Source organism: Pteropus alecto, unplaced genomic scaffold (genome assembly GCF_000325575.1).
Source record: "Pteropus alecto unplaced genomic scaffold, ASM32557v1 scaffold24, whole genome shotgun sequence".
Classification (NCBI taxonomy): domain Eukaryota; kingdom Metazoa; phylum Chordata; class Mammalia; order Chiroptera; family Pteropodidae; genus Pteropus; species Pteropus alecto.
In genome coordinates, this window is record NW_006439192.1 from 10,311,575 (window position 1) to 10,325,186 (window position 13,612).

General features: G+C 35.6%; 1 protein-coding gene across 1 annotated transcript in view; it reads left to right on the forward strand.

Annotated features, from left to right (window-relative positions):
* The first annotated feature begins 797 nt into the window (after positions 1–797).
* The window catches only part of SARAF (store-operated calcium entry associated regulatory factor), a 14,447-nt gene continuing 1,632 nt past the window's right edge, over positions 798–13,612 (forward strand). Inside the window, exons 1-5 of the mRNA XM_006916341.3 lie at positions 798–1,074; positions 7,233–7,411; positions 8,822–9,236; positions 11,050–11,179; positions 11,821–11,960. Coding sequence (XP_006916403.1) covers positions 972–1,074; positions 7,233–7,411; positions 8,822–9,236; positions 11,050–11,179; positions 11,821–11,960 — 967 coding nt within the window. The 5' untranslated portion in view covers positions 798–971. The remainder of the gene's footprint in view (positions 1,075–7,232; positions 7,412–8,821; positions 9,237–11,049; positions 11,180–11,820; positions 11,961–13,612) is intronic.

Here is a 13,612-nt window from a genome sequence, read left to right on the forward strand (position 1 = left end):
AGTCTCAAATTTTTGAAATCCCTTCCTCAGCAAGGTCCTCTTTGAAGTCACCTCCCCGGCTCTATTGCATCACCCTGTTTTATTTTCATCAATGCACTTATCACTACCTATTATCTTTATTAGTTTTGTGTGTCTTATCCCACTTCAATATAGTAAGCTCCATGAGTACAGGAACCTTGGCTGTATCCTCCATGCCTAAAGAAGTACCTGATATATATTAGGCATTCAACCTATTTATGTTGAATGAATGAGAGAAACCCAAGCATATCATACCTCAGGGATAATGTCTTTGCACTCTTAGAACTGTTTGCTCTAGCTGGTTCTTTATTTAGGCAGTAGTTTTTCCTTCTGATACTTTGTAAGTCTTACTGCTACCGCCTATAAGGAACTATGTAAAGGTTCTGAGCTTCTGAAACCAGACAATGTATTTCCATGCTACCTTTCTCTTGAATCGTCTCTGTATTTAGCACATAGTAACAACATGAATAATGTGCCAGGCGCTATGGTAGGTGCTGAAGACATAAAGTTGAATAAGGCATTGTAATTTTCCTGGGGACGGATATTGAGGTTTTGGAAATAAACAACCTTACTACACGTCTTAGATTTCGCGTTGTGATGGTTTCACTCCAACCGCAGCACCTACACAAACAATCTCCTGAGGGCGGTCCTCAGCCCCGCTCACAGCCTCTGCGTCCCGCCATTGGCTCCGCCCCAAGTGGCGCTCCGCCCACAACCGCGCGACGCTCCAGGGGCGGGGCCGGCAATGTCCACTCATGTTCTCCCACGCGCTGCAGAAGCGGTGACGCGAGACCCGCGCAGTGACCTTCGTAGCGGCTGCGGCTGTGATTAGAGACGTTTCCTGCTCAGCTGCCGGAGCTCGCTGTGTCGCAAAGCCGCAGCGCGCGGATTTCCGCAGCCCCGGCTCCGGCCTGCGAATATCTGGCCGCGGCGCGCCATCTTAGCCGCGCGCCATGGCCGCGGCCTGTGGGCCTGGAACGGACCGCCGCAGTCCTCTCCTCGGCCTCCTTTTGCTTCTGCTGATCGCGGGCCCTACCCTGGGCTGGAACGACGCCGGTGAGTGCTGTCCTTACTCTCCTGTTTCTGCTGCCTTCAGCCTGCTCTTGAGAGGCTCCGCAGGCGACCATTTCCGTTCGCTGCCCCTTGAGCCTTTCAGCCCTGATTCCTTTTCATTCCCGTAATTATTCGTCTGTGCCCTGCTTGGTTCCTTTCCTCTTCCCAGACGTCCTACAGGAGAGTGGGAACTGTTGGGGAGTGGGCGGGGCGGAGTGACAGTATTCTTAACATCTCCTTTCTCCCTACCCTGGACTCCCAGAATTGTCCACCTTCTCTTTTCTTGGGCTACAGCCCTCAACCCAGAGTCTGGCTGGAAAGTTCAACACTCACGACACTCACTAGCGCATCTCTTTGTTGTCATGACCGTCGCTGACTGTTGTTATGGCTGCCTGTTGCTATGGCTGGCAGTTGCCCTGACACCAGCAGTCTCTGAGTTACACTTAGTGGACAGGGCATTAAATCTTGTAGGTAGGTTAGCAGAATCATATATTTATGCAAGCAGAACTCATGCTGTTTATTCTGACCATTACAGTGAAGTACATTGTGCTACGCCAGCTTTTCTCATTTTATTTTTTTTACCGTGGTCTAGAATTAAAAAAAATACTGGTATTATTTTTTGTGATGAGACATGATAAGTGATTTTTAGGGAAAAATTTCTTTTATAATACTGTTATTAGAATTATCTCAAGATTTTTTTATGAGATCAGTAATATTCCTTGTAATATGCGTATATGTATATATCACATACATACAGATTTCCTTTTAATGAATGACACGTGCTGTTAAATTGGAATTAAAAAATGACTTTTAAACAATTAAAATTTCATTTTTGTTCTGAAGAGTAAAGATGTTAAGAATAATGATGTAAAGTGTACCAATATTGTATTTGTGATTTGGTAATAGGAAATGCCTATGTTTTTGAACTTAAGTAACAGATTTATTTCTGTAATTTACTATTGTATTCCTAAATGCTGAAATGAGAGAGAAGGTGCTACTTGCAAGTTTTTGACTTTGAGTAATGCATTTGATGTGGATGTTTTATTATTACTAAAAAAACAGTTGGATTTAAATGTACATTTTCTTACATATTCCTTAGAAAGTTGTATATAAAAAGGAGACTTTGATAAAAATTGTAATTTAAAAACTGGAATGAAACATGAAGTTGAATCCTCAATGAGTTCTTCAATAAAAAAAAGAAGTTTACAGATGAAGAGTCAGGGAATAAAAAAAAGAGAACCAAACTTAATGGTGAACAGCTTCCTGGTAGCTCTTTGTCTGCATACTCTATGAAACTATTGTTCTGGAACAAAAAACACCAAAATATTTGCAGAGTAGATACAACTGATTTTTATAAATTCTGCCTTACCTTACATTTACTTTAACTGTTTTATGAAAGTATTTTATTGGGTTAACTTTTATCAAGTCCTTTAGTGAAGCAATAATCACTTTCTAATTTGTCTTTTGTTTGATTTTGAATGTACTTACTTTATCTTTAGCTAACAGAACAGTAATTTGTGTGGGGAAAAAAATTGTACCAGTTCGAAAGAGATTACCTAAAACTTTCAAAATTTTTTATTGAATTAGTTTGTATTTAAGTCACTCTTCTGCATGTTGGGAATATAGCAGTGAACAAAATTGAGTGTTTTGTCCCCCAAGGAGTTTGCATCTATTGAGAAATAGACAGTAGACAAATAGCATGTTTACCTATTTACATAAGTATTGTGAATGGTGGTATGGACAATAAAACTGGATAAGGAGGACAGGCAGTGCAGGCAGAAGTGGGAACTTTCAAAATATATGTTGGTCAGGGAAGATGTCACTGTTAAGGTGACATTTGATCAGAAACCTGAAGGGAGAGGTAGCATGAATGACCTGCTATGACTTGTATTTTAAAGACTCATTCTGTCTGCTCTGTGGAAAACATATTGTAGGGGTTTGGGGAACTGCGGGAAGGCCAGTGAAGAGGCTGCTGGTACAGTAAGTTCCAAGAGTGGTGATGGATTGGGCCAGGAGAGAGCAGTGGAGTTGGTGAGAGTGGTTGGCTTCTCACTTGTTTTGAAGGTGGAACCGACATGATACTCTGACGGATTCAATATAGGGTTAGACGGGGGAAGAAAACAAAGATGATGCCAAGGTTTTTGGCCTGAGTGACCAGAAGTGTGGAGTTACCATTTCCTGAGATAGGAAGACTGAGATAATCAGGTTTGGGGGTGTTTGGTTTTATTTATCAAGTTTGGTACTTCAAGTGGATTTCGATTTATGAGTTGGGACTTCAGGGAACTTCATGTGACTCTTGATTGATGTAACTAGTGGGATATGGGTATAAGCATTTGGTTCTTAGAAACATGGTCTTAGGGAGGCTTAAACAACCACAAGCATTTATTTCTCACATCCTGGAGATTGGGAAGTCTAATAATCAAGGTGCCAGTATATTGGGTGTCTGGTGAGGGCTTGCTCCTGGTTTGGAGATGGCCATCTTTTTGTTATTGTCTTCACACAGCAGAAAAAGAGGGAGAGGGAGAAAAAGGGGGAGGGAAGAGCGCTCTGGTCTCCTCCTCTTATAAGGGCAGTAATCCCATCATGGGGGCTCTATCTTCTTGACCTCATCTAAAACTAATCACCTCCCAAAGGCCCTGCCTCCAGACACTATCACATGGGTGATCAGGGCTTCAACAAGTGAATTTTGAGGGACACAAAACATAATGACCTTTAGGACCTCTAGGGAGGAAAGATGCTGTAGGGTTATGGTAATATCCCATGTGTATATAGTTCCATAAATGTTCTTAGTAATATTTAATAAAGTAATATCATACTTTATTACCTATCAGGTTTCAAATATTCTGCTAGATAATTTTAGTAATCATATCTAAGCTTCTCAACCAATTTTAAGGTTGATTTATTGTCTTAATTTTATAGGCGAGTAAACTTTTATACAGATCAATTAAGTGACTTGGCCAGTCATATAAGCAGTCGTGATGAGAGTTGACTGCAGTGTTCTTTGCATTATCTCAACCCTGCTACAATAAATTCAAGTTATAATTATTCCTGTTAATTAGTTTAATAATACTTTCTGACTTTTTAAATCATTGAACATTTCATTGTTATTGTTTTATTTATGAGGAGGTAGTTTGGGTTTAATATAGCACATTTTATTTTAATATAGTTGAATTTCTAGATTTTTAGCGCATGTGGAATTAAGTTTTTATATAGCTTTAGGTGGATTTTCTTCTAACTGTATAGTCCGTTATGCCAGTGTCGTTTATTAAAGAAGGCATTCTTTTTCTACTATATTAAATAGCCTACTTTATCTTATATTGAACTCCTACATATATCTGGGAATTCAATATTTATTACTAGACTTTTGTTTCTCAGTTCCCTTGTCTATTTCTGTTCCAATTCCATACTATTTTGATTATAGTAATTTTATAGTAAGCTTTATTATCTGGTAAAGCAATGTGTTCTTTTTCAAAAAACTTTTGGTATTTACAAACATTAATTTTTCTATAGGGCCTTTAACATAATTTCTTTCCACTTGCAAACAAAACCAAACAAAACCCAACTGGGGTCTTGGTTGGAAGTGCATTAAATTTATTAGGTCTTATATATTTTCTTATATATAAAGATCACATCTTGACCTTAAGTTTATTTCTAGATATTTTATGTACGTATTTAATTTGTCATTAATTTGAAATAGGCTTTACATTTTTCAATTCTGATAGTATATTACAGGTATAGAAGAAGCTGTTGACTTGGTAATTGATAAAACAACCAGCTGTTTTATCTAATTCTCTTACTATAACAAAGTTGTCTTTTAGAAAATTCTCTTGAATTTTGTAGTTCCAAAAACTCTAAATGAAATGCTTTTTTCCCCCTCTTGTTTGTACCAAGTGTATCAGACTGATGTTTACTCAGAAGCCATTCTCTACCTTCTTGTCTACCTCCATGTAAATACTGGAAAAGCCAAATACTCATTTCATCTACTGGAGGAATTTGAGAAAGGTGTTTTAAATTTTATTGGAAAGTTATCAGTCTTTGTATATTCTTGGTTTTCTTTCAACTCTTTTTTTAATGTTGAAATATTATAATATAAAGCATAGGCATCATAACAAGCCACCCCTAAATCCTTCAGTATTTATCTTTTTTTTTAAAGGAACTTTTCATCATGTAGTAAAAATAACATTACACTTAAAATTAATCCTAATTTCTTAATATCGACTAATTACTCATTCTATATTCAGATATCACACTTGTCTCTAACATGTCCATGCTAGTTTGCTCGAACCAGGACCCAATCCAGGACTATGCATTGCATTTAATTGAATTATCCCTTACGTCTTTTAAATGTAGAACAGTTTCTTTTTTCATGCTACTCTTTTGCTGAAGAGTTTGGGCCAGTTTTCCTTTAGAATATCCTACCTTCTGGATTCCGTTTTCTCTTGGTGGTGTTTTAGCTTGTTTTTTTTTCCTTCCATGCATTTTATTTATTCATTCATTCATTCATTCATTCATCTATCTATCTATCTATCTATTTATTTATTTATATATTTTTTACAGTAGAAAAGCTTTATTAGAAGGGAAAGTACACTTCCAGATGTTGAAGTGGGCCTGAGCAAGAGAGGTGTGGCTCAAAAGGCCTTTCTTCTATGTATTTTAAGTTAATTAGATTAGATCAAAGAATTGATTAGATTCATATTAAATACCTTTGAGGACTATATTACAGATGGTATTATAATATCAATTTGTTCTACCATTAATGATACCAAAATTGGTGGAGTAAAGTGATTTTTATCTTTCTCGTGAAGTTAAATTTGTCACATTCGTGACTACAAAGCCCTCTGTAATGTTACTTGGTACCATACCAATATGCCTGAAAATTTGAGTGACAATCTAAAATTCTATACCCAGCCAAACTTTTCCTTTAGAGTTTTTGAAGACATTTCTCCATTTTTTTCTTCTATTGCCAGCAGTCCCCAACCTTTTTGCCACCAGGGACCGACCGGTGGTCCTGTGAGATTCTAATGCCTGATGATCTGAGGTGGAGCTAAGGCGGTGATGCTAGTAGCACTGGAGAGGGGCTGCAAATACAGATAAAGCTTCGCTTGCTCACCCACTGCTCAACTCCTGCTGTACGGCCTGGGGTGGAAGAGGGGCGGTTGCAGACCCCTGTTCTATCCTGTCGAGACTTAATTTTCACTTTAAAATTCATTTATATATGTGAATGCCAGACATAATTTCTTTGTTTTGACTTATTACACTTAAAACTTTTTTGTCAATACGATTTTAAAATTATAAAATAGTTTAAATATTTTTAACTTTTAAAATTGTGAAATGTCTAAACATGTATACAGTGAACACCCATATATTCACCTCACAGTTTTATTGAATCTTCACATTTTATAGTACTTGCAGGAAATCTGCCCCCCTCCCCGGCCCGGCCAAAAAAAAGTAATAAAACATTAGAGATAGAGAGCTAAATAGTATCATCTCTCCATCTGTCCTCAGAGATACTCATCTGAATTTGGTGTGGAATCATTCCTGTGCATGTTTTCATATTGTCATTATATATACACACAGACATTCATATGGAGCACTGTTTTGCTGGTTTTCAAGGTTTATGTAAAGTTACCACACTAAACATGCTGTGTCTTGCCTTTTACTTAAAATGTTTTTGCTATTTCTAGTCTGATACATGAGTTCTAGTTCACTCATTTTACCTGCTGTAGAATATTCCACAGTATGATTGAGCCAGAATTTTATTAATCCATTTGCTTGTTGTTGACATTAAATGTGTTTCAGGAACATTGCTGTATATTTTTTGCCATTTTTAGTTAACCATTAATGTTGTATAATAGTATGTTTAAGGTTAATGGACTTTTCTGATTTTGCAAAAATTATATAGAACTTGTGATATAGAAGCAGTTTTGGGGGCCATCCAGACTGAAATGAAGGGAGGCCTTAAAGGTGTGACCACCTGAATTTGGGGCAAAAAGCCTGAATGTTGTTAGAATGGCTTTGGGAGATTGTTTCATCTTTTCTTTATTAGTCATTCTCAGAAGATGAGAAAAATACTTTTGAAAAGTATTTCATATGAAATAGTGGATGACTTTCTGTGTTTGACAAGATATTTACTATCTTCATCTGTGTTTTTGCTGTTTCAGACAGAATATTGTTGCGGGATATAAAAGCTCTTACCCTCCACTATGACCGCTATACCACCTCCCGTAGGCTGGATCCTGTCCCACAGTTGAAATGTGTTGGAGGCACAGCAGGATGTGATTCTTATACCCCAAAAGTCATTCAGTGTCAGAACAAAGGCTGGGATGGTTATGATGTACAGGTAATATTCATTATGTTGGTGACAGTCTAAATGGGATTTTTATTCAATAAAGTGTTTATTGGGGCATTTTTCATTGTTTTGAGGAAGCATATATAGAAAATCTCAGGTTAACCTAAAACATAGAAATATATATCAGTTATTCATTCTCTGGAAGAAACATCCTCCAAAAGAAACGATCTGATTTTAAGGCCTGGAAATATTCATTGTAATTTTTATACTATAGCTTGCTTCTAAGACAGTAGTAAATTTTCATAACTTTTCATATGCTTGGGGAAAGGGGCATTAGAGGATTTCTAGTTGTCTTTTTTCTGCCATTCCTCAAAGCTTTAATACCAACGGGAAAGAAGCCAGTCACGTAGGACCACATATTATATGATTCCATTTACATGAAATATCCAGAATAGGGAAATCCATAGATACAGATTGGTGGTTGCCTAGAGCTAGGAGGTTTGGGGGAATATAGAGAGCGACTGCTAATGGATACGAGATTTCTTTTAGGTGCAATGAAATGATCCTAAAATTGTGGTAATGGTCGCACAATTCTGTGAATATATTAAAAACCATTGAAATGGGTGAATTTATGGTATATGAATTATATCTCAAAGCTGTTATAAAAATTAAAATAGCATATTTGAAATTGGAGAGAAGAAGAAATTTGTCTTCTGCAGAAAAACTTACAGAAAAGCAATAGAACCAATCAAGTCTACTTTGGCTTGCGTCTCTTTAAATGCTGTTAAAGAAGCATATTACCTATTCAGCTCAGACAATAGTTACAGAATTTAAACTAAGCCTAGGCTTTTTTTTTTTAAGGTGGAAAGTTTGAGGCCAGCATCAATTCTTTTTGCAGTTTTTGAAATATCTTATTAAAAATCTTAAGAGAATTACTTATAGGATTGGACCCTGGAAAAGTTAATCAATGGTTTTTAAAAATTTGTGTGGAAAGTTTTTCTCAGAAGATTATATGATGTCTCTGATGCTATATATAGCAATCAGGTCTTCATATATGATGCTGGTATTTGAGCCTTAACAATTTAAAAACCTCTATTTTTAAAGAAAACATCTTGGAAAACAGTGGTAGAAAGTTGACATATAGAAAATTTGCTTAAAATTTATACATTAGGGAGTACTTAATATGTACAAAATAATTTCTTACATCTATATGTAAACAATAAGGAATAGTAATAAAATGAACACTCATGTACCCACCACGTAGCTTAAGAAGTCGAACATTAATGTTACCAAGATCTTCGAGGCCCCTAGCTTGCCCTCCTCCCAGCACAGAAATACTCATTGTCCTGAATTTTGTTATCAGTTTTGCTGGTTTATGACAGCTGGGTAGTCCAAATGATACATATTAAGTGAAAAAAAAATCTTTTGGTTCTAATAACCTATTTCTACTTTTCTTCACAGTGGGAATGTAAGACTGATTTAGATGTTGCGTACAAATTTGGAAAAACTGTGGTGAGCTGTGAAGGCTATGAATCCTCTGAAGATCAGTATGTACTAAGAGGTTCCTGTGGCTTGGAATATGACTTAGATTACACAGACCTTGGCCTGAAGAAATTGAGAGAGTCTGGAAAAAACCATGGCTTTAACTCTTTCTCTAATTATTATAATAAGTTTTATTCCTCAAATTCTGGTGGCATCAGTGGATTGATTACCATCGTGGTGCTACTTGCTATTGCATTTGGAGTTTATAAGTTGTTCCTTAGTGATGGTCAAGATTCTCCTCCACCATATTCTGAGTATCCTCCATATTCTCATCGTTATCAGAGATTCACCAACTCAGCAGGACCTCCCCCAGGCTTTAAGTCAGAGTTCACAGGTACGTTTGCCTAGGCAGTGGCAACAGGTAGGGTAGATAAGAGGAATGAATACCGTGCGGTTTCTGAAATAGAAAATGGTTGCATTGGAAAACCAAAGCAGATTTGTCTTCTCATTTTATTTTTTACTTTCAACTTCTTTTATCTTTTCTGTTCTGTTTCTCCGTAAGGAGAGTTGTGATTACTGTTTTAAGGATGCATGATTAAATTGTAAATAATCTAAATCAGAAAAACATGATTAGATTTGGTAATAGACATTTACCTTGTACTCTTTCTCACACCATACACAAAAATTTATTTAGTAAGTATTATAGATTTCAACATAAAAGGTAAAACAATTAAGTTTCTAGATAAAAATGTAGGAAAATATTTGTCATGGCATTGGGATAGGCAAAAATTTCTTAGAACACACAAGGTACCAGACATAAAAGAGGGATAAATTAGTCTTTATTTAAATTAAGAACATCTAGTCTTCAAAAGACAACTTTGAGAGAGTGAAAAGGCAAGCTACAGATTTGGAGAAAATATCCAACATATAGCTAATAAAGTATGTGTATCTAGAACATATAAAGAACTCCCACAAATCTGAGAAAAGACAGACAACTGAATTTTAAAAATGGACAGAGATCTTGAACAGCTATTTTATAATAAAAGAAGATATCCAGATATCCAATAAAAATATGAAAAGGTGCTCAGCATAATTAGTCTTGAGGAAAATGAAGATTAAAACAATGCTGAATTCATTTACCAGCATATAACCACTGTAATGGCTAACATTAAAAAGAGTACTAAGTAATAGCAAGATGTAGTCAACTGGAACTTGTTGGTAGGAGTTAAAATGGTAAAATGCTTTGGAAACTGTCAATACCTACTAAACAAATGCCTGCCCTATGGCCCAACAGTTCTATTCTTTGATACACATCTAAGAGAAATACATGCATATGTACGTTAAAAAAATATGCACAAGAATGTTCATAGCAGTTTTCTTCACAATAGCCAAAAACTGGCAATACAATGTTCCTAAACATTAGAATGAGACAAATTGTGATTTCACACAATGGAATACCATACATCAGTTAAAAAACCCCAAAACCCAAAATATACAATAGTGGTGTTGACTCTCATAGACATAAAAGGGTACCTACTGTGTGATTCTGTAGAGTTCAGGGATGGATAAAACTAAAATATGGTGAGAGAAATCAGAGTAATGCTTACCTCTGATGTGGGTGAGTATTTGGGAATTGTCATGAGGGAGCTTCCAGGTGCTAGAAATGTTTTATCGATGTGTGTAGTTACATGCGTGTGTACATAGATACACATTTATTTTGCTGTACATGTAAAGTTAGCACACTTTCCTTTCTGTATATTATACGTAAATTTTATAAAACTTCCTCTGAGAAGAAGATACTTTTTTGGTCCCTTTAAGACCTGACTTCTCAAATGATACAAATATCTGGCTGCCTCCACTTGGATTCTTCCATTAGACACTCAAGTATAGCTATCACCTGAAGCTTTTAGAGATGTTCACAATGCAGAAAGTAACTCTGACAAGTGGGAATGTCACCTACTAGCTGATCTTAAGGAGCAAATGTGCCCTTTTAGGAAGATCCTGCAATCATAAAATATATCCCTCTTGTTTTATGTCTGTGGGAAAAGTGCTACTTAGTTAGATTTTTTGAATACAACTTGTTTATAAGTTGAGAACTGAGTATTCTTAAATAGTACAGATGAAATAATTGAAATGTCATATTATCTCTGGTTTTGTAGGCCGTTTTGTTTAAATGAGGATACATAATAAATCATTTTTATTTCTAGGACCGTATGGTGCAACTTCTGGTTTTGGCAGTGCTTTCACAGGACAACAAGGATATGAAAGTTCAGGACCAGGATTCTGGACTGGCTTGGGAACTGGAGGAATATTAGGATATTTGTTTGGCAGCAATAGGTAGGCTTTGCATTTATCTCACTTGGTTTTTAATTCAACTTTTCTTCAGAGTTCTTTGTTTTGTTTACAATTTGACTGGATTTGCTAAGGAAAATAAATTACAGTGATATTACCCTATTAGATTCTCTGGGAATGAAGAAGGTATACACTTTATGTGCTTTGATCAATATTGTGTATGTTATTTTCTTTTATTGCGTTTCCTCTTGTGTCATCCTTATAGATATTATGAGATAGGAAAAAGACTGCTTATTTGATATATGAGAAAATAAGAAGGCAAGAAAGAATACAACCTTTGGAGAATGGTTAGTTTTCTTTGGTAGGAGAATGATAGAAGCAAGGCTAGAAAGACTTAGAGCCAGATTTTGGAATATCTTCAATATTATTTGGTAGTTTAATTTAGATTTTATTTGAGTGCAAATACAGAAAAAGACTTTTGTCCTTATCCCTATCATTTCCCGTGGCAATGACCATAACAATATCAGAAATATAAGATAGTATTTATTTCATGTTAACTCTAATATACTAGAATATTAAGGAAAAACATTTGATAAGGATTTTTTCTTCTTAATAATTTTGGAATAGGAAGATATTTAAAAATTAAAGGCACAAGAAAAATACTTGACACACTTATGTCTTTATAGAGCAGCAACACCCTTTTCAGACTCATGGCACTACCCATCTTATTCCTCATACTCCAACATGTGGAACTCACCGCTTCGTGGAGGCTCAGCTAGCTATTCGGCATGTTCAAGCTCAGAGACAAGAACAAGAACGGCATCAGGTAAGAGCAAAAATACAAAAGTTTCTATTACATAGCAATAAAATATAGAAGTAGTTCTGGAACTTGAGAAGATGATTTTATATTTAGCAATTGTGGTTTTATTTGGTATTCTCATAAGAAATATTAATAACAGAAATAATGAGATTAAAATATAATTTGAAATTATTATTTTATCTCTCCTCTGAATATTCTTTAAAAAAATATACAACTTGTTTGGTTTAGACTTATTTCTACCACTAACCAAGGTTTTAATTAAAACTTTCCTGGACGTTGGTTTCTATGTATGTTTAATTCTATAATACCTAGGGATCCCTTAAGTTTTCAAATAGATTTTTCTAGGTAGAAGTTTGAACTTTTTAAATTCAGTAAAACTCTATAAAAAGTGTATTGAGCCATACTTTAAGTAATTGTCAAAAATTTGATTATAATGTTTATTGTAGTTGTTAAGAGGACATTTTGCAAAACACAAAGAAATGATATTAAAAAACAACAATTTGGAGTTAAACATCTAGCCAATTAGCAAGGAATGGGAGGTAGTGGGTAATGAGACAGTAATACACTGCTATGGACTGAGTTGTCTTCAGCAGGGGGAAATTATAGAATAATGATTAATTCTTAAAATGGATAGAATATACTTACATGTTTTGAAATGTAAGTGTGAATATAAATTGATACAACTACTTTGAAAAACTGTTTGGTATTACCTACTAAAATTGAACATAAACATACCCAAGACCCAGCAGTTTCACTCTCAGATGTATAGCAATGGAAATGCATATGGTTCTACACCAAAAGGTAAGTAGAAGAGTGTTCATAGCATCCCTATTCATAATAGCCTCCAACAGGAATATCCATCAGCAGTAGATGTGTGAGTAAATTGAGTTATATTTATGCTGTGGAATACTACACAACAGTGAGAGTAAGTAAACAGTTATGTGCAATAATGTGCATAGGTCCACCAATAAACACCAAACAAAAGAATATATACAATATAACTACAGCATTTATATTTTATAAATATACATGTTTAAAAATAAGTAAAACTAATCTGTGGTGGTATATGCTAAGATGGCGGTTACTTTTGGGGAGAAAAGGTGAGGTGTAGTGATTGAGAGAATATATAAAACTATAACTTACATAGGGCACAACATGACAAATGAAAATTCATTCTCAGTGGAAACAAAAATTGTAAAAAACCATAAATATTAACTAGAAATATATGGGACTTACATAAAGAAAATCATGAAACTACCAAATAACCTAAAGAAAAACCTGAAAAAAAAAAACTTTCCAGTTGGGAACACTGTCATTTTGTAACCTTTATGTTAGGACGTGCACCTGTGTGTGCCTTTGAAAGTTGATAACTCTTCCTCAGGTTACTTGTGTTTACTGTTGGAGTTGTGAGAGGTGGTAGGACATGACTTAGGCTCCACTGGCCTCCCTGCTTTTTTTTGGCTTAGACTTTGCTCGTTGCCTGTACCACACTGGTGCCACCATAGTACACATCTTTGGTTTCCTCACTGACAGTTATTTGCTTCAAGGATATGTGAGTTTAGTAGACTTGATGGTTGGATGATGGGTAAGGGCTGTTGTGGGGAAGCAATACACTGTGTCCTGCATAGCCCAGTTCCACCAAGGTGCTCATTCTCTCT